The sequence below is a fragment of the Notothenia rossii genome (genome assembly GCF_949606895.1).
Source record: "Notothenia rossii genome assembly, chromosome: 1".
In the NCBI taxonomy this organism is placed as follows: Eukaryota; Metazoa; Chordata; class Actinopteri; order Perciformes; family Nototheniidae; genus Notothenia; species Notothenia rossii.
Genome location: NC_136912.1, coordinates 73,121,762 through 73,148,260, shown reverse-complemented (window position 1 = coordinate 73,148,260; position 26,499 = coordinate 73,121,762). Strand labels below are relative to the sequence as shown.

The 26,499-nt window shown below is 39.7% G+C and overlaps 2 protein-coding genes across 2 annotated transcripts; one reads left to right on the top strand and one right to left on the bottom strand.

Annotated features, from left to right (window-relative positions):
• Positions 1-1,053: 1,053 nt before the first annotated feature.
• Positions 1,054-7,723, top strand: dnajc19 (DnaJ (Hsp40) homolog, subfamily C, member 19). Its single transcript, XM_079640195.1, has 6 exons — positions 1,054-1,200; positions 1,597-1,648; positions 5,758-5,831; positions 5,996-6,075; positions 7,234-7,304; positions 7,550-7,723. The coding sequence occupies exons 1-6, from the start codon at positions 1,198-1,200 to the stop codon at positions 7,618-7,620; spliced, it is 351 nt and encodes a 116-aa protein (XP_079496321.1). The 5' UTR covers positions 1,054-1,197; the 3' UTR covers positions 7,621-7,723.
• A 626-nt stretch (positions 7,724-8,349) lies between these two features.
• On the bottom strand, positions 8,350-25,977 carry fxr1 (FMR1 autosomal homolog 1). Its single transcript, XM_079640222.1, has 19 exons — positions 25,727-25,977; positions 24,058-24,110; positions 23,849-23,942; positions 23,679-23,750; positions 23,098-23,246; positions 22,797-22,890; positions 22,491-22,607; positions 15,803-15,973; positions 15,497-15,575; positions 15,145-15,254; positions 14,896-14,991; positions 13,682-13,825; positions 13,319-13,559; positions 12,781-12,874; positions 12,346-12,467; positions 11,663-11,872; positions 11,329-11,406; positions 10,652-10,737; positions 8,350-9,939 (listed from the first exon to the last, which is right to left on the bottom strand). The coding sequence occupies exons 1-19, from the start codon at positions 25,859-25,861 to the stop codon at positions 9,778-9,780; spliced, it is 2,307 nt and encodes a 768-aa protein (XP_079496348.1). The 5' UTR covers positions 25,862-25,977; the 3' UTR covers positions 8,350-9,777.
• Between the last annotated feature and the right edge of the window lie 522 nt (positions 25,978-26,499).

Genomic DNA, 26,499 nt, shown 5'->3' with positions numbered 1-26,499 from the left:
TTTGCTCTCAAAGTGCACCAGATTGATGCTTTTAACTTCAATATTTAAAAATAAATCTTCCCGGGGGAGCTTGCCCCCGGACCCCCCTACGTGAGGTCCACACACCACCTATAAAAATAGCACTTTACCCCTGCTTACAGCTCGAGCCTTCATTGTAACTGTCACAATGTGTATTTGCGTGGGGATTGTTGCAGTAGAAATTTCCACTGTAGCGCCATGTAAATTAATGGGAAACCCTAAATGTTTGAGCACCCTCTATGAAACGTCAAGCTACCCCGCACCACCCCAAAATAAATATCTGGCGCCGCCACTGAGCCTGACTATTTGTGTTGGGGGGGCCCCCGACTTATTTTTTTCTCCAAAGCGGGGGCCCTGACAGAAAAGGTTTGGGAACCCCTGTATTAAAGCATTTATATACTATATCCTTTAAAAAGTCAATGGTGACCACATTGTTGGACAAAAGTTACATAGCTAAATTTGCATATATGAGTTTCCTATTTATTTCAACTATCCGCCTGCATTGCATTGGTGCAGTTTAAATACTTGCATAAGCCATTTAGGTAAAATAACAGCATTTATCATATTTGTGGAAGGTTGCAGCATTAGCAGTGCAGTAAGGTAAAGCTAACTAGCCACAAATACCATTATCAATGTCCTACGTTCCTCAACTTTATATCCTCTTAATGACACATTGCAATGTATGTTAATATCAAGAACATGGGCATGCCAAATGATAGGTAGCCTTTCAAATGGTTGCAGTTGTTTTAAAACACAAGCTTTTAGAGGAAAGGTGAATGTTTGCATGCAGGTTTAGCTAACATTAGAACATGTGCCCACATTTTAGCTGAACCTCATAGAAATATACTGCTGTCTTAGCTATCTGTCAAGGCAACAACATTGAAAAATAAAATAAGGTTTTCATTACCTCCTGCATTCAGAAGGAGAATTTGCTATCAAACGTTGGAGTGCAGGTGTGGGGGATTAAATAGTGTCGTGGGCGGGGCCGGATATTCAAATCAGCCAATTACACAGTTTGACAGAATACCAGGGGAGGATTGACAGAGAGCGAACAGCGGATGTCAGCGCTTTGCGACAGTTATCCGCTATTTCCGTCACAAACACATGCAGCAACGAAAACATGAGAGGTCAAAAGCTATGATCGTAATCTTTAACAGAGACGAGACGTAACACATAAACATGGTAAGTTGGACTTGTTATTTACGAACTGGGGAGAACGTCAGTAAGCAGCTGCATGATAACGACTCAGCCGGAAGAAAACTATATAACGTGTGTTCTGAAGGGCTAAGCTAACGTTAGCATTCCTTGCACTTGCATTACCAAACACAACGTGACCAAACCCAGCTCACGTCTGATATAACGCTTTGATTAGCCAGCTTACAACATAAGTATGGCAAGAGATAATACATTGTGATTTTAAGATAAACGTAGCGAACGTTAACTGCATAGGCTTCGACACATGCGTTACCTTGTTCATGTGGCATTGTTTATATTGCGACTGAATGACAGCTTGTGAACAGAAGTACTGTGTGTCCTTATCATTTAATAACATATCTGACTCTTCTCTACTATCTCCAGGCCAGTTCCATGGTGGCTGTGGGACTGGCTCTGGCAGCAGTTGGATATGCAGGTGAGACCATGTTGATAAACACTGTATGACTCACCTTGACAGAGAATGTGGAAAAGTTAAACTTAGAATTAGTTCACCTTGAGACGACGACTAATTCAAAGTTGACAAACAAATAATGTAATGGTAAAGGATTCCCTTAGAATAGAAGCTTGGTGAAAAGATAAACAGAGGTTATCATTTTAAAACATGAAATGAAGACAATAAGTTCCAGATAAACAGTTTCTCAAAATGCAGCATTTTTTGAGTTAGCTTTAATTCAGTAGCATCATATACAATGCAATACAGCTTTATCTATATAGCACTTTAAACCTCCAGACCAAAGTGTTGTACAGGCAAATAAACAAAACGAAACATACAAAAAGTAACACAGCTCAGCTCACACACCATAAAACAAGTACAAGTAAAAACAATAGACAATTTAAAAGCAATCAAAGCAACTCTCTAAAAGATGTTAATACGCTAAGGAGAAGAGGTGGGTTTTAAGAAGCGATTTAAAAGACGGCAGTGTGGCAGCCTGTCAGATGTGCAGGGGCAGATCGTTCCACAGTGGATATGTTACAGAGTTATAGTTAGATTAGTTATCTACGGTCGCCGTGAAGTGCAAGTCAAAACAACATTTCATAAAACACTACAGCATTTCAGGAAACACCACAGCATTTCAGGAAACACCACAGCATTTCAGGAAACACCACAGCATTTCAGGAAACACCACAGCATTTCAGAAAACGCTTCAACGTTTCAGAAAACACCACAGTATTTCAGAAAACGCTAAAGCATTTCAGAAAACACTTCAACATTTCAACTTTTACGAAAAGGGTATTCCTTTAGGGAGAACACTTCTTGTTTGTGATTGGACAGAGCCAGAACCTGTGATTGGTTGTTTTTGCTGCCAGTCAAGAAATGGCGCTTCATGATTGGTCAGCACCCGACAGCGCAACATGTCCCAAAACATCAGCCGTTAGCACAGAGCTCACAGCTCCTCATATCTGTTCAGAAACTGGACAAAAGTGAAATATGAACAAACCACAGACTGTTTCTGTCATAGCGAATTCAGTCGCTGCTTTATTTATGTCTGTATGATGTTGTTGTGAGTTTGGACGGAGCAGCTACAGGTTGGTTTATCCTGATCGATCCGATCTCCATTCAGAAAACGCACATTTTAAAAGGTTTTTCGACTTGTCAAAGCATTAATTCATGGTTTTTACTAACCGGTATCAGTATGTTGTTACTTCGGCATCATTTTGAAACGTGTATTACAATTAAATCACGGTAAAATATGTTCATTTTGTTGTTGTTGGTATCTACCAAAGTATTTGCATGGATATAAGCTCCGCCCCCCTCTCCAGCACATCTTGTTTGAATGACAGGAGTAAACACAGCTGAAAGCCGCGGTGAGACTCGAGCGATTAGAGCGAATCGAATATTCGGGGCTTATGTCCATGTAAATACTACAACAAAATTAACATATTTTACCGTGATTTAATTGTAATACACGTTTCAAAATGATGCCGAAGTAACAACATACTGATACCGGTTAGTAAAAACCATGAATTAATGCTTTGCCAAGTCTGCAGACAAGACGGTGTTACAGTATAACTAGAGTCATGACAACTGGCGGCATTCTATTATTTTCGTCACATGAATCCGGGGCGTGTACATTGAGGACCCATTGTTGATTTACCAGGAAATAAACATTTCGATCGCCTCGTTTGTCGTTTACATTAATCTTTTGCTATATCTGCCTTCCTAAGATCACTTTGATGCACATTCAGTAGTCGTATGTGAGGTTGTGGGTGAGAGGTCGATATTGTGACGCTTACAGGGAGGTATCGAACAAAGTAGGAGACTGTGGATGCCTTTTCAAAACATTGCAAACTTAAATAAATGTTTTATATTATATATTTGTGTCCGACTTTCATTTGTACATCGTTCTTAATGTGATGTATAGTAGCTATGATAGCTGTCCATACCTTCAGACAGCCTAAAAGTAAAACACGATAATAAAAATGCTTTCATGACATGTCCTTTGGTAAACATTAAGCTGTCTTTGGCTCTTTTCTGCTGTAACAAATGTAAATTTCCCCTCTGTGGGACAAATAAAGGGATTCTGATTCTGATTACATTTAACCTGTTGTGGAAACATTTCTTGATCAAATTGATATGAAACAAATGAGATAAATATCGCTGTGACACTGATGTCACATCAGAACATTAACCCTAAACATTCACAGTAAACCCGGAGTGACATATGCACAATTAGAAATATGATTATGATCTGCTCAGTTAATTTCATCTTCCATGGCTAATACTGATATGTCACAGTAACGGTAAACCACAGAAAAGTAAGTCCAGCGGGGCACAAGTTGAATCCATATAATACGGTAGTTCCATTATGCCTTTAAGCCTATACGTTTAACCCATAAGAACCCGGACCCATTTGTACTATTGGGGAAATAAAGGTGAAAGTTATTTAGACAAAATAGACCACCTAGAACACATTTCTGACAAGTAACCCCCCCCCCCTAGTGTCACATATCTGAAATGTGACATATATGTCACATTGAGCTTTAATGGTAAAGTAACTCTTATTTATAACTTAATTAATGAGGATGATTTTGTGGTTTACATTTGTTTGAACATACTTTGAATTGAAGAATAAAGAATCTATTAACTGTATATAATTTAATCAGCTAAATTAATTGAGCAGATCATAATCATATTTCTAATTCTTCATATGTCACTCCGGGTTTACTGTGAATGTTTAGGGATAATCTCCCGATGTGACATCAGTGTCACAGCAATATTTATCTCATTTGTTTCATATCAATTTGATCAAGAAATGTTTCCACAACAGGTTAAATGTAATCAGAATGAGAATCCCTTTATTCGTCCCACAGAGGGGAAATGTACATTTGTTACAGCAGAAAAGAGCCGAAGAATTAAGTTAATATTTAACAAAGGACGTGTCATGTAAGCATTTGTATTATTGTGTTTTACTTTTAGGCTGTCTGAAGGTATGGACAGCTATCATAGCTACTATACATCACATTAAGAACGATGTACAAATGCTTCCGTATTATATGGATTCAACTTGTGCCCCGCTGGACTTACTTTTCTGTGGTTTACCGTTACTGTGACATATCAGTATTAGCCATGAAAGATAGTTTGTTTGTTTCATTCCTATGCATCAAGGTTATTTTCATGTATGTCATTTTTTTTCCTGTGTAACCGCACAGCGTAGAGTCTTGTTGTGATCAGAGGGATACAGGTATTTCATTAAAAAACTTGCTCGCTGGAGAATATCTACAGAACTTATGTCACAATTTAATCGGAGCTGATCACAACTTGTCACAGATGACCCAGTCATCTCGATGCTGCTTTCGGGCTAACTTGTGTTTTACTTTTAGGCTGTCTGAAGGTATGGACAGTTATCAAAACTACTATACATCACATTAAGAACGATGTACAAATGAAAGTCGGACACAAATATATATATTTCCCTCTCTTCTTCCATTCTTTACAACTCAGTTTAAAATTCGTGCAGAAACAGCTGAATAGTACCAAACAGGAAATACGTGGCGCTGTCGGGTGCTGACCAATCACGAAGCGTCATTTCTTGACTGGCAGCAAAAACAGCCAATCACAGCAGTGCTTCTCTGGCTGGCTCTGTCCAATCACAAAAAAGAAGTGTTCTCCCTAAAGGAATACCCTTTCCGTAAAAGTTGAAATGTTGAAGTGTTTTCTGAAATGCTGTGGTGTTTTGTGAAATGTCGTTGGGGTTTTGTGAAATGTTGAAGTGTTTTGTGAAATGTTGTTTTGTCTTGCAATGTGTTGTAAATAAATTATTTAAACATTGTTTTCTAAAACTAACAACATGAGTAAAGTTTGGTCTATTTCTTTATTGTTTTGATGATGTCATGCGTAAGAATTGAATAGTAATCATTCGTTACGTTTGCAATACAGTGATAGTCATATGGAATAAAAAACACCCAGCCTGACTTCAAAAATGACAGTTTATTTTTTGTTTTAGTGTTAAAAAAAGTAGACCTCACGAATATTAATATCACACAATATAAATATGCTGCATGCTTCCCTCTTCTTTGTCTCAGGTCGCTATGCCATGAAGGCCATGAAGCAGATGGAGCCTCAGATGAAAATGGCTATTCAGAGCTTCCCAAAAACAGTAAGGAGATGCTCAGAAGAAGTTTATCTGCAAATTAAAATGACTGTATGTGCTGTTTATCTCTTGTACTCGCATTACCTTTTACTAATTAGCTTGTTTGTAAGTAAAGTTGGCAGACCCATCATGTTGTGATATGAAATGTTCATTTTCTTTCTTTCTTTCAGGCTTTTGGAGGAGGGTTCTATAAAGGTGGATTTGATCCAAAGATGTCCAAGAGAGAAGCTTCCCTGGTTTTAGGTGTCAGGTATGTGGACACTCAGTTATGTTACAGTACGTCAAATGGGTTAAGGGCTGCTGCATGTTAACCTGTTTTGCCGTCGTCTGTAATTGAACTCCCTATTACATAGGGATGGGTACCGAGCCCCGGTATTAAACGGGCCCCAGGGCTGGATTATTAAAGGCTGTGGTACCGTTAAGCTCCGACGTTATTGGTCTTTTTATCGGTACTGGAGACATCTAAAAAAATATGTCATATATATTATGCTACACAAACATTATATTGCAGTTTTAGTGTCGCCAACTCCTTTTTGTGCAAAAAGACTGCAAAATGCGTCGATCTTTCCAATCCAGAGATCTCTCTCCCCCGTCTGTGTGCGAGGGGGCGGGGCAGTTTACACACACGCGGCTGCTACATGCAGCAACACACACACACACACACACACACACACACACACACACACACACACACACACACACACACACACACACACACACACACACACACACACACACACACACACACACACACACACACACTCACACTCACAGGAGATGACGGAGAGAACGCACTCCAAGGTGTGGTTAGACTTTACCCGTCTCGATGTGGACAATGCTCGTTACCAAAAGAGTTTAGCATGTAAGGGCGGTGGTAACACGAGCAATTTGTCTAAACATTTAGCAAAAGTGCACCACATCCACACGGAGAAATGCATGGTTTTTGACTGTCTTTCTAGCTCTCTAACCCTATCCACAAGTAACGTTTCCACGTCAGGTGTGTTATGTATGCTAGCAGCAACACACAGTTAACTAAATGATACAAACATGGGTTAATGATTAGAGGTAACAGAGTTATTTATTTTGTTAAAGTTTCAGCTATTCTGTTTAAAATTCTGTCATCAGATTATTTAATATGATTTGTTAAAACATTGTTGTTTCTTTTGATGTGAAATATTATTTATTTAATTTAGATAAAAAGCTATGTTAATTTTGTTCACAATTTGTTTAGTTAGTTTACCTTGTTTTTTCTCTCCAAAAGAACCAATAAGAGTAACGTTAAAAGACCGGATCGATAAAAGTAGTAGTACCATTAAAACCTTAACGATACCCATCCCTACTATTACAGCAGATCAACTCTTAACCACCACCATTCACATGATATGTTGTATCTTTGTTCCCCTTGCAGTCCCACAGCCAACAAGATAAAGGTCAGAGAGGCACATAGAAAACTGATGACCCTGAACCATCCAGATAGAGGTAAGCAAGACTTACTTAAGTTCCTCATTGGTTCCTGTATTTTCTTTTTAATGTCTCACATGAAATGCAAAGTGTATCCACAGTACACTGCATTATAATACGTTTTCTCCTCTTGTTGAGAAACGGCTTGTTTTTCTGAAAATTACATTATTTGGAAATGTATGCATTTCACACACACATGCAGCATGTTTGCAATGATTCAGATTATTCATTTGGGCTTTGTTGAATCTCAATGTGTGTCACAGGAGGATCTCCCTACCTAGCAGCTAAGATAAACGAAGCAAAGGATTTTTTGGATGCCGCGGGAAAGAAGTAGAGGAGATGAAGTCATATTTTTCATCCACACTGACTCACATGAGCAATACCAGACTTTTCTAACCGATTGTTCTCAAATAAAATCACACTGTACAAATCATCAATGCAATTGTACTTAAATATTTCATTGTATTTTAGATTTACTTTGAATACTTTTCACTAAATGTTTCTCAAAAGGAGGTCTTTTACACAAACGGGGACTTAAACTATATTTTATTCATCATTAAAATAAAATAAACATGGTCCATCCCAAAGTGACTTTCTATCTCTAGAATAAATTGCCAAATATAAATAGTTAGCACAAATGGTTGATCCTATACCTAGGTTTGAAGCTACTTAAATATAATTTCATGGGTAAATCCTAAAAAGTGGAACAGTATAAACAGGAACTCTTCATGCTCCTCTAGAAAAATGTAACAGTCTTAATATGTAAATCAGTCAACTTTCACTCTTTCAGGTCCTAACTGAATCAAACACCATTTTGAATTGTATTTGTCCCATATTGCTTTTTTCAAAGAGTCAGACACAGTTGAGTTTTAGATCTACATGGAAGATCGAGTTTATTTAAGAACTACCTGCATACAAAACATATTGCACATCAACCAACCAGAATGATCCTTTAAAAAAACAAAACATACTGTAGTTGACCCAATAAAAACGCTTGGGATGTCACAACTCTCAGTAGTCCAAATTGTCATTTGTCTCAAAAAAAAACCCTAGGTAACGCATATTTTAGTGTCAAGAAAAAGGAGAGCTTCTCTTTTTTTTGCTTTTTTTTTTTTTTAAATACTGTACATTTTAAAATAAATAAACCAAATAAATCTCCTTTCTTAGTGGAACAGTCGTGACCAGTTTCCAGCTAGCCAGTCTGTGGAAGAACCATGAAAATGACATCATCGTCACCTGGGCTTTGTTTTCTAGAAACATCACACCAGGGTTATCAACACAGGACTTTTGCAATAAGGGGCACACAAAGGGTATAATGACCCCTAAGACGCTCTAAACGAGCTTTCATTCTCTTCATTTAGCTGGAGTTATGGCAGAAAACAGCACTCATCAACCCTCTTGCTCTAAATTCGAAGTGCCTGATGTTAATTCGATGTTTCCAGGAAACCCAACACTGATGGCTACATTTCTGGACAGGACAGTTTCCAGACTCAACTACAATCAACTTTTTAAAAGAGAAAAACAGGTTATGTTTCAGTGCGAAGAAAACAACTCCTCAATTGTTTGTTTCTTTTCCAGACACGCAGTTATAACAATTCTTATATGACCAAAGTGGTTGCATATTGAAAAACAGAAAGCAGCTAATGTCAAACTCCTCAACAGATATATTTATTTATATATATATATATATATATATATATATATATAAAGGATAACTGGACTCATTTTCTCCACAAACATTAAGAATAGACACACCTGATTTTATAGAGATATGCCTCCGAAATCCTTTCACGCTCTTTCAGTGTTGGCCTCCACCTGCCTACAGTGCCAGGAGGACCCATGCAGCACAAGGAGGCGGGGGTGATGGAGTAACACGGAAATAAGTGAAAAGATTTCAGATGTTGTGCAGAGCCAGGCAACAACATGTTGAATCTACTCTCAAGGCACAACAGATGATCACATGTATGTCTGACATACTTGGGTTTCCGAACAAACCTATCTGTACGGTGGTGCTGCTCATGCAGAATATTTTATTTACTACTTCAGATGCACAAAACATCCGGGAAAAAGGTTGCGAGTCCACCTGATAAAAGGCAGACACATTCTAAAATCCTGCTATGATCGTTTTTTTTACCAATAAAATAAAAAGAATCCCTGTCTGCATTTTATAAATACTGCATTCAGTGAAGAGTGGACTGAGAAGTACAGTTAAGTATATGTCCGTGTGTGTTTGACTATCTTTGGCAAGCTTATACAGGAAGAACTATTGTAATAAAAAAAAACGATTCAAATGAATAGTTGGACAGAACACGTGTAAAGGGGAGTTCAGACCTCTTAAACTGCGGAACAGGTTTCAAATACTTGTAAAAAAGAGAACAGTGCTTGTGTTTAAATGCTTTCCTTAAAAAGCTGCTCCAGAGATAGGGAGATTCAATTGAGTGCAGCCAAAGAATTTCAAATATTTGAAACCATTTCCCTCGCCCAGATCTGACTAGGAGAGCCCGTTAGCGACAGGTTGTGGGTTGCAGTCCCCTTGGTAGGAGACTTTGGCGGGAGTCTTGTTGTGCTCACCGTCTCCGGCATTGTTGTTAGAGCCGTTGGTAGTTGCCGGGGCCGACGGCGGGCTGTCCTCAGCAATGGCATCCACCTGACCCTGGACAGAAATGAGGGTTAGACACATGTAGTCAAAAGGCTGGAGAGACTGCGGTGAGGCGACGGATAACCATAGTGATGTATTTCGGTCATGTAAAGCTTGAAGTGGCTTCTGGGAATCATCTACAAGAGAGCTCTCTAAATTAAAAACCCACTTCTCCTACTGAGAAAGTATAACACAGATTCTTACTTTTTCCAAGTAATAAGAGTAGCAATATTTAAACAAATTACAACGAAAGTGGTTAAAAAAATGATAACTTAATAAACTCAATGTAAGAATCTTGTAGATTAAATATATGGAATGAAAACCTGAGAAAATAAGTTGTTATCTCTGACGATCGGTTGGTAAAATGGTTGAGGCTTAGAGCACAAAACATTACTATTGACCCTCCAGTTAGATGTGACCATTGACAATGTACTTATGAGAATAATGATGTACTTGTTAGCGGTTAACTATATCCTACATATTATATTGATCATTAATTTCTTTTTTTTCCAATTTGTGGATTATTATTTTACGTAAGTAGGTTTTAACAGTATTTGATTTGGTTGTCTTTGTCCTGTGACCATATCCTTTATAAAAATAAAACATAAATTGAAACAAATTCAACCTTAAATTGCGGGGAATAACATATTTCATAAAGAAAGCTTCTAAATTGAGGGGTAGAAATAGAGACCATCCGGAATAAAGACGTAACATTTTAGATACTAACCACATCTTTGTTTTTATTGGTGTCCTTGGTGGTTGTCATCTCTCTGCTCTGAGAATCAGCCCGGGATATGTAGTCAGCCACTGATACTGTACGCACAGAAGGAAAAAAACCCTGGTCATGACATTGATTCAGGAGTTCTCTCTCAGTGCTGTGAAACTGAGCAGATTTGTCACTCACAATCAGAACATATTAATTTCACACACAACACTTTGGTAGTGTTGTGAAGAACATTAAAATAGATCCTTTCTGAAAGGAGACTATCAGCACTTTTAAACTTCTGTACAGTATGTAGAATACAATAGCCTAACTTGAGGCCATGTATTCTTGACATGTAACACAGAACAGAGGGTTGGAGGTCAGGCTTACTATGACACACCACACAAACAAGGACTGCCATTGACAGCCTGACAAGGTGAAGACAGACAAGCTGTATTATAGTCGTTAGTGAACAAGTATTACGATGCATATTTCTAAATTGCACGGCAAACCAGTGTGAACAGTGTAGGCTAGTAAATTAACCACATCCAAAAACAAGCAATTACATCATTATTAATAAGATCTAAACCATTTCAACAACTCTTTGATTTAGTATGTTGTTCGTGATATGTGCAACCTTTTAGCCAAGCCATTAGGAGCACTGTTTAGGGGAGGGGTGTACTGGCAGTAGCCATGGTTACCTGGCTGCCTCTCCTCAGGCAGGCGGGCGCGGCGACGTCGACTACGGTTACGACGCTGAGGTTTAGCTTCTGAGTCATCTAAGGGTGTTAGGCCAGCACAAAGAGAGGGATTTGAGGCTTAAGACGCCTCTCAGACCAGAGGCCTGTCTTTAAACTGCACAGGCTCCTTTGACACTTCAAATGGGAAATGATGCACATTCTGCACAACTCCCACAGCTGGAAACAGAACTAGTAGCTTTAGGAAATGTATGACAGACCTTTTGACAACAGTGTTTGAGATGTTTGTACTGTTTGAGTTTGGGAGTATAGGTCTGGTAAGCAGTGGCTTCCCTACCTATTCCATTTTCGCTCATTGAGGTGTTGTCCGACTCGCTCATGCCGTCCATCAGAGTGGTTTCCTCGTCTGTTCTGCGCCTTCGGGATCTCCTGCGTCGGTTTGCAGGCAAGTTGGACTCGCTTGCATCCGTATCAGCAGTCTGGTCTGTCTCAGTGTTTGCCTCCGCAACTCTGTAGGCACTGTTATCGTCATGGTCGCGAGGCCCGGCTGAAGGGTCAACATTCACAGATATAATAGAGTGACGCAATGACGTAGGCTTGCAAGGGCTCTCGCTACAGAAAGCCAATGGATTTATTTGTGACTAAGAATCAATATGATACTTATATGTTCTATAGTTGAAGCACAAATGCAATCGGCAGAAGTAAATAGCTAACGTAAAGCTAGAAACAATCTAAAACGACTTATGGTGGCTAAAGTTTGACGTGATGAAGCTTAGTTAGTCACTTGCAACCGCCATTTTTATGACAGACATATTTTATATAATATATGCATCTAACCAAAACTCATTCAAAAAACCCATTGACTTGGAGATGAGGTACTTCAAGAAAGTTTAAAGGCAAACTCATATCCGGGTTAAGGACTTATTCCTGCACAACTCTATAGGTAAGTCGAACTAGACTTTTACGAGAGAAAGGCAATTGTATGTGCTACTCTTCAAATCCTCCAAGTGTGAGTTTTACCAGAGCTGTTGCTGTTTCCTCCTCTTCCTCCTCTCCCCCGACCTCCAGAACCTCCTCTGCCTCTGCCGGGTCCGGGCCTCCTGCGGCTGTCTCTCTGTGGCCGGGAGCCTCTCTCTCTCTCCCTGTAAGTCAACCCGTAAGTCAATATAACATGTAGCTGCATTTCAGTAGAGAGGATACTATGGAGTCAGATTTGGGTCAATATTCTAGCACGCAAAACAAGCTACTCACGAGCGGAAAATGTGCTTTTACACGTGCATGAAATGACCCTCGCGCGCAGATTAAACCCCCGCGATCTATATATCTATCTATCTATATCTATATCTATATATATATCTATATGGTATAGATATATATAGATGCAGCCAACACTAAAAGCAGCTTCACATGTTGTACATTTGTGGATTTGATACAAAATAAACATTAAAGACTCGCCTGTCCTGATCGTCTGCAGCCAGGGACCAGTCGCTGAGCTCATCCCTGCGCTCTGAGTCTGTCTCAGAGGCGTTGGACTGCTCAGAGTTGGTGCCTGGAAGAGCAAAGCAAACAGACGAGAGAGAGACCGCCACACAGACAGGTTAGGACTGATGGTCAAACACTGAGAATCATTTCTGTCCTTTATTTTTCAAAATTCCAGAGAACTTGAAGTTTTGAATGTGCAGAACGTTTTGAGGAAGAGCAGCAAACATGGTGATAGGATTTTGGGTGCATAAATATTCATCAGAACCCAGGAAAGTCAAAATCTAAATGTCATCATGTTTTTTTTTAAATAATACATTTTAGTATACATTTAAGGCTTAGCAACAAAAAAAAGCATTATTTTTATGAATTTGAGCCCCTGCCCCTCTAACACACTCTGATATTGTAATAGATCCTTTCACACTGTTTATGATTTCCTGCACAAATGACACATTGTTAACACGGCAATGTCTGACAGTAAATAAGTTGATCACTTTGAATGTAAGTTCCGTACCATATCCGGTGCTGTAGCCGTGGCCTCTGCGCCCGCGCCCTTGACCGTTGTAAGAGCGACTGCCATGTAAAGAGGAAGAGGAGGCGTTGGCACTGCCCTCTGTATTGTACCCTCCCCCTCCTCCTCCTCCTCCTCTTTCCCCCCTCTCTCCCCTCTCTCTGTCACCTGGGCGGTGACCCTGGGTGACCTGACGCAACTGTTCATCAATCTGCATCCTCTCCAGACGGAGCTCTTCCACCTCCTAGCAGAGGAAGGAAGGCAGAAATGGTAAGAATAAAGAGAACAATGAAAGCAAACGCCACTCTGTATAACAGTGTGCTTGTTCCTATAAAGGCTCATCATTCAGTGCAGATGCCTAATCTTCATACACACATCCACATCACATCCAGTGTGCCTCGTGCTGTTTATTCTGAGTCTCACTAGGCTGCTTCCCTGTGTATTATCCACAAACTGCCTCCTCAGCTCTTCCCCTAGCTGCTGTCCCTCTGCAAGAAGCTCCGCCATGTCCTACACACACACCGTGCAAAACAAACAAACGCCGAGCACCAACAGGGCACGACACATGCGCAAAACAGGACACACACACGTACAGTGAAATTCACACCACAGGACATGATCATCAAACATTTGTATGGCATTTAATATTAACAGTGTAGACAGAAAATGTACTTTAAAAAATATATTGAGATTTTCCAGTTATTTACAAGATGGTGAAATATAATAATAACAAATATAATTTGTGCTGGTTAATATTTGAATATTCAAATTAATGTCTAGCTGGTTATTATCTTCAAATATTATTTTCTTTTACAGATAATTCATTGCGGAAAAAATAGATAACAAAAATATGAATTAGTTGCAGGCCGATTATCCCACAAAGTATATGGCTTCTGCTCTTCTTCTAAAAGTGTTTGTATTTGATGTCATATAATGTGAGTAAAATCTTTCTGTTGTCAGCGGAGGCAGTCTTTAACATTAAAAAACTACTGTATGGCGAGCCTAAAGTAAGTATTTTACATTTTGACATCCTAATGCTGCGTTCAAACCGACGCGATGCGAATATTCGCTCTAATCCTTTTATCGCATCGCTGTAAACGCTTGAGTTTCACCCATAGACTGTATATATACAGGTTTCACCGCGGCTGTCAGCTGTGTTTACATCATTCAAACAAGACTCGCTGGCTCGGGGGCTACAACTACAACAAAATGAACATATTTTACCGTGATTCAATTGTAATACACGTTTCTAAATGATGCCGAAGTAACAACATACTGATACCGGTTAGTAAAAACCATGAATTAATGCTTTGACAAGTCTGCAGACAGACGGCAGGCGAAAAACCTTTTAAAATGCTTGTCTCACACACACACACACACACACACACACACACACACACACACACACACACACACACACACACACACACACACACACACACACACACACACACACACACACACACACACACACACACACACACACACACACACACACACACACACACACACACACACACACACACACACACACACACACACACACACACACACACACACACACACACACACTTCCTTACATTGAGGTAAGAGATGTGGTACTCCAGCAAGACCTGAACGTTGCCGATACTCTCCTTAGTTCCGACAAATGTGAATGGGACCATTCCCGGTGTCGTCAAAACACAAAAAAACACAGGGCTTATGTTAGTATGGGACTGAGTAAATGGAAAGAGTGTTCACATTATTTGTATAGAGTTAGCAAAACTGAAAACTGAAAAACTGACTGAAAACTCTGAGCAGGAAGTGAAGAAAGGCAGTAGCAGGCTTACTTCCGGTCGGGGCTGCTTGTTGTCCTTGTCTCCTTCTATCCTAACCCTCACCACACCCGACTTGTCCACAATCTCCTGGATGACCTTCCCGTTCTTACCGATCACTTTGCCTGGGGACAGAGAGCAGGGAAAATATGAGCGGCAAGTCGAAGAGATGATGGACCGACAAAACGCATCTTTTAAAGGAGTGAATAACTGGTAAATAAGGAGTTGTACATATATTGTAATACAAATCAGATTACAATTGTCTCTAATGTGGCACTACCCTTAACGCGTTGAGGATTTCATAGCCGTCTTCCCCTAGCAAAAGATTTTTAAATTTCTAGCTTAGGGTGTAAATGTGTCGACATACCAACAAGGGCCCTGGGCACCTCGACAAAGTCCTCCAGAAACTCCAGGTAGTTCCTGGCTTTCTTCACAGCCTCCGCTGTCTGAAAGGCAAGACAGGGTTACTTTTTCTGTTATATCTTCAGAACACATGCACACAGTTGCTTTATTATAACAAAATAAGTGATACATCCAATGAAAAATCAACTAACAACCACTGTAAGAATGAAACATGTACATTCTGTCCCACAAAGTTCAACATGTGTTGCTTTAAAGATTCCCCATCACTCAAATGATGCCTCCAACAAGACTTGTGCACATGACAACCTACCTCTCCATAAATCCTGAAAGTTCCAGTCTCCTCATCCAGGTCGATGGCAGAGACTCCTGGAACTTTGCGCGCCTGCTGGATGTTGCTGCCGTGGCTGCCGATGGCCAGGCCCATCAGATCCGTTCTGACCATGAACTCCTCCTGGAAGGACGACACCAGCTGCCTGGAGGTCTGCACAAGTTTCATATGCTATCAGTTAATATATTAGTTATAAATGATTCACCATCCTTGAACTTTATTTTTCGAGCCAAAGCAGACAGGCCGTAAAATATATTATATATATATATATATTACATTTTGGAAAGCCATAAAAATCAATATCCACTGGTGAGATCCGTAATGAGCTACCTCCTTGCCTTACCACAGCATCTGGCACTATATCGGACAAGGCCACCATGTTAAATTGTTTTAAAGGTCCCATGTCATGCTTTTCCGGTTATTACCCGTCCCCTTGTGTGTTATGAAGGTTTTTATGCATGTAAACGGTGTGCAGAGTCAAAACCCTCAAAGTACACCCTGTAGCGAGTAAAACTCTAACACAGAAAATACCTCCCCAAAACGCCTCGTTGAAGATACGTCATTATCCGTTGTTTACTTCCTGGGTATTGTGACGTAGGAATGGCCAGTAGCCGCGCCCAGAGCTATGACGCGATACGGTCATGCGTTACCCGGAACCAAATGGACCAATCCGTGGAGCCGTTACGTTACGTCCGCGGAGCCGTTAAGTTAAGCCCCCGCTGATTGGTCCAAGTTGACCAATCCACACACACACACACACACACACACACACACACACACACACACACACACACACACACACACACACACACACACACACACACACACACACACACACACACACACACACACACACACACACACACACACACACACACACACACACACACACACACACACACACACACACACACACACACACACACACACACTTCTCCTCCCTGGCTGTAGGGTTGGTATCGCGGCGAAATTCTCTCTGCAGACCCATTCTCACAGCGTTTATCAACCTTTTTCTTACTCAATATCAAGCCACACAACTATTGGAGCTACAACGAGCAGTTAAAGGCAGAGAGTGAAATTCAGTGAATACACATAATATACAGAGATGCTGTTTGAGAAACCAATGTGAGTTTGGAAAATTGCACAATATAAATCTATTCTAGTATACCTCAACAATGGAATTATGATCAGTGGAAATGGCCATGACATGGGACCTTTTTAAAGTCCATGTAATGTCCAAAATAAATGTTATTCTGTGTTAATAAATCGCTTCATCACTTTCCACTGTTTCATTTGACATATCAACATCAATGATTCTTTCCATAAATACCCCCCAAATAACATGAAATGTGTGCCACTTTCCCGTGTTATTCCGCTCCGGTATAGAAAAGCTTGCCAGCCATTAACCCAGCTGTGTGACGTCACACGTGGCAAACACCAGCCTCTTCTGGATTGTTTGTTTTGTATCCTTCTGCTATTTTCGCTCAACATATGTGTAACCGGACCTCGCTAAACTTTTTTTATCTAACAATTCATGATGGGGAAGCGATGTGTAGTTGTGAGCTGTGAATGTTTCCTGATTGCTATAAACATTGATCATGGGTGCTGGAAGATTGTGCACAAAACTCGGGTCAGAATTAAGTTACTACAGGTGTGATGCCAGCTTGAGCTAAATGTCACCAGAGTACAGTGAACTTGCCTAGTGACTGAAATATATAAAAGTTGAAGTGAAATAAGTAAGGCCAAAAATGAATTACGTCTGAATATCTTTATTATTTTTACCACTTTTAATTATTTGTGGGCTCGCACATATACCAAAATAGACTAATGTACACTGCAATAAAGATAAAATGTTACAAGTGAAAAATTAACAAAAGAACCCTTTTTTATTTATCAAACAGTAAATTAATACAATCTTACAAATTTGTGATTTGGAAAATGTTGTTATATTTACATGTTTCTTTGGAAAAATAATATTGTAAATGATGTACTTTGTAAATTATTTACATCATGCGAAACCATTTTAACCAGTTCAGCTGCATGACTTATGTCAAATTACAGATTTGGCCATTGAAATCCCTGATAGCGGCCTCCCGGCTCAGGGTAAGTCTTCCGTATCTCGGTTACAGCACATGCAGGCAGCGGGACTCTGATTTTTGGGCCGAGTACACCCCAGCACCAACGTACAAACTGTCGATAAGCTGTATATCGATACTTCCTAATGAAAAAAATGTATACAGATTATAAATATATTTGGAGAAAAATAAAATGTTATGTAGTACTATTATGTAGCAATGGTTACAAATTGGCTTATAACATGATATTTGTATTTTACTTGTACAAAATAAATATGAGGTTATACATGACTGCTTGACAGAATCATAGACCTCTTATATATTTCCTCACATGTGTAGTTGTTTCTTTTCCCAAGCATACATTGAACTTGCATACACAGAAAAAATAAAAGCCAAGCTGTTTTTGACTGCTTGAAAGAGTTTAATGGTATCTTTAAAAGTGTACTATATCTGTAGCGACTAAAAGTATTATATGAAAGCAAAGCTGCAATAGGCAGTTGGGTCAATCAATATTTACTTACTGGTGTAGTGGGCCATCAACTGCTCTGTGTTGTTGTTTGTATTGAAGATACGCTATTTTCAGTGTCCAAACACTGAGACAGCCTTCTCTAAAGCCTGGGTGGCTAATAATGCACCTTGGTTTCTCGTCGGTGTCTTCTATCTGGCAGAGTCCTGCACGGGTCTGATTTTCAAGACCCGCTCCCGCCCCGCACCCGTGACGTGCAGTACCGAACCCGCCCGGCTACCCGCACATATTGCCAATTAGTTCCGCAACCCGACCCGACCCGCCGGCACATGATCCGCAACCCGACCCGAACGCGCATATATATAAGCAGTGACAACGTGCAATTATTAACACACGCAGTTGCATATTTGGCTCAAAAAGCCTGGGATGTTGTTTATTTTCTCCATCTAGGTTGACACCAAAAGCCTCCCAGACGTTGGATTTCGCTCTTGAAGAAGAGTTATTGAAAATGCTGTATTCTCCGCTATAGAGAGCTTCACCTCAGCCATTCAGAATGTGGTGCGCTCAGCAGCAGATAGATGCACTGCAGAGGTTATGATTATGCTCGGTACCGCGGAGGAGAGGTCTGAGGATTTAAACATTAAACTAAATTATTATTGTTTAAATATATTTATTATGCAACACCCGCAACCGGACCCGCATCATCTTTGTTTTACCCACAAGCGAACCCGGAAAAAAGCGTTTGAAAAAATACCACCCGCAAAAAAGGTGATTTGCGGGTGGTATTTTTTCAAAAGCTTTTTTCACCCGTCGGGTACCCGCGGATACCCGACCCGATGCAGGACTCTGCTATCTGGTCAGTATGTTGCAAACTGTCTATTTGTTCCATCACCTGCCAGATCTCTCTGCAGCATACACATTCATCTGCAGTGGGCATGCTTTCACAGCATTGACATGTACACCTGAATATTGTACATAACATTACAAAACAAAACAATATCTGCCGGACGCGTGAGGAACAGATGACAAATTAAGATCGACATTTAGTGCAGGTCAAATTAAATAAAACAGAATTTACCATTCAGTATTGCCGACTAGTCTCGCCGGCTGCGGAATCCGCTTCTCTTTCACAAGTTTCTGCCTCGTTGTTCGATTGCTGGGCAGGAGGCTCGTACTTATAAGGCAAGATGCCTTGAAGTGAAAGGCTAGCTGGTTCACTCTCTACTTCTGTAACTGAATCCAGATAACCCACCGAATCTGAGCTTGAATGATCGCTGTCGCTGTCGCTGTCTGAAGTTATCGCGTTGCTTGCCATTTGGACTGATTTGATCAAATGGCAATGTTTGCCACGTGTGACGTCACCGCTCGTTCGGGAGTGATCGGGGGCGTACTCGGCAAACTTCGGAACCAACATCGGTTTTTAACGTATATGTCATTTAATTATGACGAAACTTTAAACATTTTTATTTATTTTTATTCTGGTGATATCTAAACTACATGTTAAAAAACACCTGTGTTAGATGCATTACATGGCCTTTAATGAGCATTTTGTGTCCTGTGGCTCTCTCCACAGTCCGTGACACTGAACAATGTGGTCTGGAGAACCCTTTCACTTTTACTCCTTTTACTATTAGTGTTGTTCATGAAGCCTTATCCAAGTTAGATCCAAAGAAACCGGCTGGCCCGGACAACGTAGAACCTTTCTTCTTATACATGGCTGCAGATTTTATTGCACCACCTCTTATTTCTCTTTTTAACCTCTCCCTCAGCACAAACACAATTCCAAAAATATGAAAGTCAGATTATGTCCTGCCACTACTAAAAGGAGGGGAGGCAACTATTTTAAATAATTATAGGCCCATCTCTAAATTGTCAGTTCTGGCTAAGGTTCTTGAAAGCCTAGTGAGATGACATCCTATCTAAACATCAGTCAGGTTACAGAAAGAAACACAGCACCATCACTGCGACAATGAAAGTGGTGAATGATATTGCGAGTATTTAATATAATAAGCAGAGTTGTGCATCCCTATTTATTGGCCTTTCCAAAGCGTTTGATACCGTCGATCATCGCATCTTGAATCAAAGGCTAGTCAGTATTGGCATATCCAGCCAGGCAGTGGGGTGGTTTGTGAACTACCTCTCTGAAAGGTCCCAATGTGTTCAATTTGATGGGCTCACTTCTGAGTGGTTAAACATTACTAATGGTTTTCCTCAAGGTTCTGTTTTATGTCCACTTTTATTCTCCATCTATATCAACAGTTTAGGTGAAAATGTCGATGGAGCAACCTTACATTTTTATGCGGACGATACCGTGATGTATTGTGCAGGTCCCTCCATTAAAGTGGACCTATCATGCTATATTTGAATATTATAGTGTAGGACCATACCTATATAAGGCATATTTATACTTTTTATTTTTCAAAATACCAAACAGATCATGCATTTTAGCCATTCCTCATTTCGCTCAATTTCACACTGTCTTTGCATGGGCTGATTCTGTGAGAACAGCACCATCTACAGGACTGGCATATGTACTACAGCGTCTCCAGCGCTTTCGAACAGCAATGTCCGTGGCTGTCTCCTGCTGATTGGTGGAGTTGGCCCAATAGCCGTAGTGCCACTTCTGTGACGTCATAGAAGTGTTCAAATCTGGATCAGTCTGTATCAGATCCGTTGCAGCCCCTTTTTAAGAGATTTGGGTATGGAGGAAAATAGAGAGGGTTGTGTTTTCTTACACTTGGTGAGTTCCCTGGAACACCGGGGACACATATTCATGTATAAAAGACGTACAAAACTGCATTTTGCATGATAGGTCCCCTTTAAGGAGGCTGTTGTTAAATTACAGGCTGTTTTTAACATTATTCAGACTCAGCTCTTTGAACTAAAGCTTCTTTTAAATGTTGATAAAAACCAAGGTAATGCTATTTTCAAAAGCTAAAAAGACACCAGAGACTGCTTTGGATATTGTAACTGCGCAAGGAATAATACTTGAAGTGGTTGCCTGTTACAAATACCTAGGTATCTGGCTTGATGATTGTCTCACTTGTAAACTTTAGGTCAATAATCTGCTTAAAAAGCTGAGGGTTAGACTAGGTTTATTTTTCAGAAACAAGTCCTGTTTCTCACTTGAGGCCAGGAAAAGGCTAGTCACTGTGACCTTTTTACCTGTGATTTGATTTATATGAATGCACCTGCCCATTACCTGATCAAGTTAGATGCCGCCTATCACAGCGAACTGAGATTTGTCACTAATTGTAAAGCACTTACACATCACTGTACACTATATACCAAGGCAGGTTTGCCATCACTTACTGTACGGAGGCTCAGTCATTGGTACAAGTTTATTTATAAAGCCATGTTGGGTAAACTCCCGTATTATATCTGCTCTCTGATAACACAGAGAGTTGCAAGCAGCTATTTTCTGAGATCGCATGATGTAGTATTGTTAGTTGTGCAAAGAGCAAGGACTGTCTTGGGTAAAACAGCTTTTATGTGCGCAGCTCCACTTGCTTGGAACAGTCTACAGCTAGAATTGAAACTGAGCAATTTCATTCCTCTGCATGTTTTTAAAGCTAGTCTAAGTGAAATGCTCTTTGAAACTATGGGTATTTGTAAATGTAGCCTGTAAATATGTTGTATGATGTCCTTTATTGTTTTATGTTGTTTTATGCTTCATGTGGAACCTATTTGCTGCAGGTCTCCCTTGAAAAAGAGATCTATGATCTCAATGGGACCAATCTGGTTAAATAAAGGTTTGAAATTAAATGAATATCAAAACATAAAAAACATCTAATTTTGGGTTTACATATCTCAAATGTTTTCATTTCTTATTTAACACTCATTATCAGGATTATTAGGTGTAAAACTATTCACAACAATTATCAGATTGAGGTTACAAATGGTTCCCCCTTTACACATGAAGTTGTCTAGACATTACCTCTTTATTTGAGAACACCAATGTCAGATACCGAAAAAGACAATCTCCTGTTTCGCCCAATATGTGCAAAAAGGGAAACCCCAGCTCATGTGCCGACCTGATTCTCCAGACGTAATTCAAAGTTCATATAACATAGTGCTAAAGCTTCATGTGTGACCTCATGTGTTCACAAGAGCGACTAAACCCACTGACCTCCAGGTGTTTTGTGGCCTCGTGGTTGCGTGACATCAGCAGCAGCTTGGTCCTGATGCTGCGCAGGTGCATGTCGCTCAGCAAGGACACACGCTTCACTGTCGCCTCATTGGTAGACTACACATACAACCACAGGAAATTAAATGTAAAGAAAGAAATAAAATATGTTAGGCTGCTCCCTTGTTGACCACAACTATAATCATAAGTGAGTCAACCATTGTCTAAATATGAGCAAGAAGAAGTCTTAACATATCATTTAATAGTGTGGATGCTCAAATGAATATCAAAATATCCAAAGCCTGTTACCACAATCACTAGTTCGCTGGTCTCAGGGCAGTATGTGATGCGACAGGCTCCCACGGCTTTCTTAAACTCCTTATGGGCGCCATCATTCTGGCACCTGGTACATGAGAAAAATGTTTTAGTTAATATTTCCTAATCCTTTATGTAAACAAATACTATATCCAACAGTATTGGAGATATATAAAGATAAATGCAACACCTACAATAAACAATCTTCTATATAAACAGTCGTTATTTTTCATTAAGTACATGGATTTCAGATGTGTTCCTCCTGAAGTTATCAGTGGAAAGATAATGAACATACGCTTCTTGTAGATCCTGAGGAACGGGGACAGTGCACTTGATAAAGGAGTTCTTGGTGATGGCCTTGTTAGCGTTGATCGGACGCAGACGCTCAAAGGTCACGATCTCATTGTAGGTGGCGTCGCAGGCTGCATACTCTATCACGTAAAACTGAGAAGAGAGAGATGCTCAGTGGGAATAAATAATAAACAACAACATTTTAAAGCGATCCCTTTAAAACTGTTGCATTCCGCAACAACATTTTCTAATATACTTGTAGAACAATGTGCACATTTTTACTTTAACTTCTGAAAACCTAACTACTTAAACTATACTACTTTACTTCTAATGTTTATGTAAATATATTTATTCAATTTTATTTTTTGCACATCCTTACTCTAACTTTTTATGTTTATATATATGATTTTATTGTATTTTTTATTTATTTTATTTTATTGCATTCTAAAATGAAGCAACTGATGAAAAACCAAATGTCCACTACGATAACATATTATGATTCTGATGAATTGATTTGACTATATTTGTATTAGTATCAGTATTAATATGGAGTGTGTGGATACGTGTTTTCATAACAATACTCACATCTCCCTTCATCATGCAGACTTTAGCCAGCCACCAACCACAAGGCTCTTGATCATTGGCTCTGGAGAGGATCTGACAGGAGATTAAAACCCCAACAGAGTAAGAGATAAGTATAATAGGCATAATGAAGGGAATTCAAATATATTTATACATGTGTGTGACCTCCTCACCTCCACCTCCTCGCCCTCTCCAATCTCCTTCTTGCAGTCAGCGTTCGGTGGCATCCTGACATCATGGAAGGGAACCTGTCGCTCTGGCTGCCAACTGAAAATAAAATATATTTATTACCTTGCTAAAACATGGCAGTGTACTACATGTGTACTAAATGTTGTCATGTTTGACAAATAACAGCTAGAACAGAGGAAAAAGAGCCACTCACTTGTTCTCAAAGGCAATGGTGAGAGAGTCATCGTGGATATCTTTGACAACGCCCTGCAGGACACACAGACCGGGGTAAACACATAAGAACATTACCGCTGACTCAAATTAGGTGCCACCTATTTTAAGTACAAGAAAGAGAGTGTTGACTTTTACTTATGGAAATAAACAATATTAGAAAAGGATGCATTACAGGCATTTGGTATTCATTTACAGGAGCTCAACAAAAGTCGGACCAATGCAATGTAAAGAACACATAACCCAGAGACTTGGCCTAAAAACAACTACCTTGTTTGTTGGGTTGTGATAAAAACATATATAAGTTCAAGGCAGACCATAATTACCAACAAGACTATTCACAGCAAGTGATTCTGGTTATTAAGAGTAACAGAGACACTTCATGTTACTTTGTAATGCTGGTAGGAATCAAACTCAAAACAAAACCATTAACATACAATTTGAAGGTATTGTAGAAGTTGTAATGGCCATGTTATATTGTGTAGAGGGAGAATGATTGATCAACACGTACAAAATACTAATTAATCTATTATTGTAAAAAGCATTAGTTGAAGTGTATAAATAGTTTTCAAGTATTTTTTGCAGATCATACTCATCAAGGCTGTTAACAGTAAAGAAGTGTTTTGACTGGATGTAAACATACACCAAAAATGTCCTTCGTGTTCAGGAAGTTAAGACAGTTCCAAAGTTAAAGGTTTGTAGGTAGGGTGTCAATCACATGGCATTGTTATAGAAACATAGAATAAGAGCCATAAAAAAAGTTAAAGAGTCATGATTAGTCATGTGACCAAGCTGGGGAACTCAGAAACAAGTCATGTGAGGAGTTGAGGCCAGAAAGGATAAAAGGAAAGAGCTCGTGGAGCAGAGGAGACCAGAGAAGGAGAGAGGAAACGGAGGAGATGAGATGGGAGGCAAAGAGACAGCCAGTAGGTCTACAAATAGCTTTTTAGTCTGCGGTATCAGTGACCCTCTCCTGGCATGCCAGCTGGTCAGGATTGACAAGGAACAGCTGACAAACACATAAACATACAAAAAATAGCTTCGACGTGATGAAGTATCAAGTAATAGACAGCCGTTGAGTTGGTGCCTTTCAGAATCCCTGTCATAACTAGCCACGGTGCCTCCTAAACATCACATACTTTAATAACATATTACTATATATAATCAACAGCCCTGATATCTGTTATATAACTCCACTAAACGAATAAATGATATACAGCTACTATCGGCAGCACATATTTTTCAACGCAGCGTCTAAACCATAGTTCTAAACACAATTAAGTTGAGCCACATCTTTTGACGTCAACAGTAAGCTAACTTTTAGCTCGGTGAAGCTGTAAACGCTCGTCAAAAACACTGAATAAAAGCATTTATGGGATATATATTTCAATAACTTAAGATAAAAACTTGTTTCGTCCATTTTAAGTATAAAGAAAGGTCGTTAAAAAGTGTTAGTTAGCAAAAACAAGTGAACGGTGCTAGCTTAGCCAGCTAATTTTGGCTAGCATGGCTAGTACAAGCTAATAGCAAGCAGCTATTGGGTTCAGAGCAAGTTGGAAACCGTTGGCCTGGACCGTGAGAATCAAACTTAAATATTGTATCTTCCAACGATGATGTCGTGTTTAACGCTAAACTGATAAGCCGGTATTTACCTTGTAATAAGCCCCGTTGGAGCCACGGACCTCCACCACCAGTTCTTCCATATTGGACACGCAAAGGATGTCGGGACGACAGGTGCTCCTTGAGGCACCAGGGGAGACGTGTGGAGGCAGGCGAGGTGACTCCATGGTAGACTGCTATGTTTACTGTTACACCTCGATAGAAACTATGCCAAAAAAAAGCCCGATTCTGTTTCTTAACGGCTATACATAAAAAAAAAAACTACAGCTGAGCTCCAACTGACATCTTCCTGCTGTATTTTGGTTGTCATGGCCCTTTAAGAGAGTAAAGGCAATGGTGGAAAGTAACTGAATACATTTACTAAAGTACTGTAGGCAACATGTTTGAGGTAGTGTTTCCATCGTCCCATGCTACTTTATTCTCACAATACTTCAATACATTTTGGATGCCAATATTGTAATTTACTCCACAACCTTTATTTTACATTAGTTAATAGTTACTTTGCATAGGGCATAGGCTATTCCAAATGGATGCCAAATTGTGTGCAAACACAAGTCAAAAGTACAACTATAAAAACATGTACATCAAGAACAAAGGGAGGTGCAAATTGCAGATTAAACACTATAGTGTAAAGTTATATTGATTTAAATAAAACTTAAATAAATTAAAAAGTGTGTTTGTGATACAAAATAGAAACGTAGAAGTGTGTTATGCGGAGCCTCACATAGCCAGGTATAGATCGAATTTGGGCAGTATAGGCCTATTAATATTAATACATTTACATGACAATAATGTGTGTCAGCAT

Coding starts and splice junctions, on each gene's coding strand:
- fxr1 (XM_079640222.1), bottom strand. CDS start 25,861: ATGGAGTCACCTCGCCTGCCTCCACACGTCTCCCCTGGTGCCTCAAGG. Junction 15,576..15,802: donor CTTTCAGGATTTATGGAGAG/GTAGGTTGTCAT, acceptor CTTGCCTTTCAG/ACAGCGGAGGCTGTGAAGAA. Junction 12,468..12,780: donor GCTGCAGACGATCAGGACAG/GCGAGTCTTTAA, acceptor GTTGACTTACAG/GGAGAGAGAGAGAGGCTCCC.
- dnajc19 (XM_079640195.1), top strand. Junction 5,832..5,995: donor TTCAGAGCTTCCCAAAAACA/GTAAGGAGATGC, acceptor TCTTTCTTTCAG/GCTTTTGGAGGAGGGTTCTA. Junction 7,305..7,549: donor CCTGAACCATCCAGATAGAG/GTAAGCAAGACT, acceptor TGTGTGTCACAG/GAGGATCTCCCTACCTAGCA.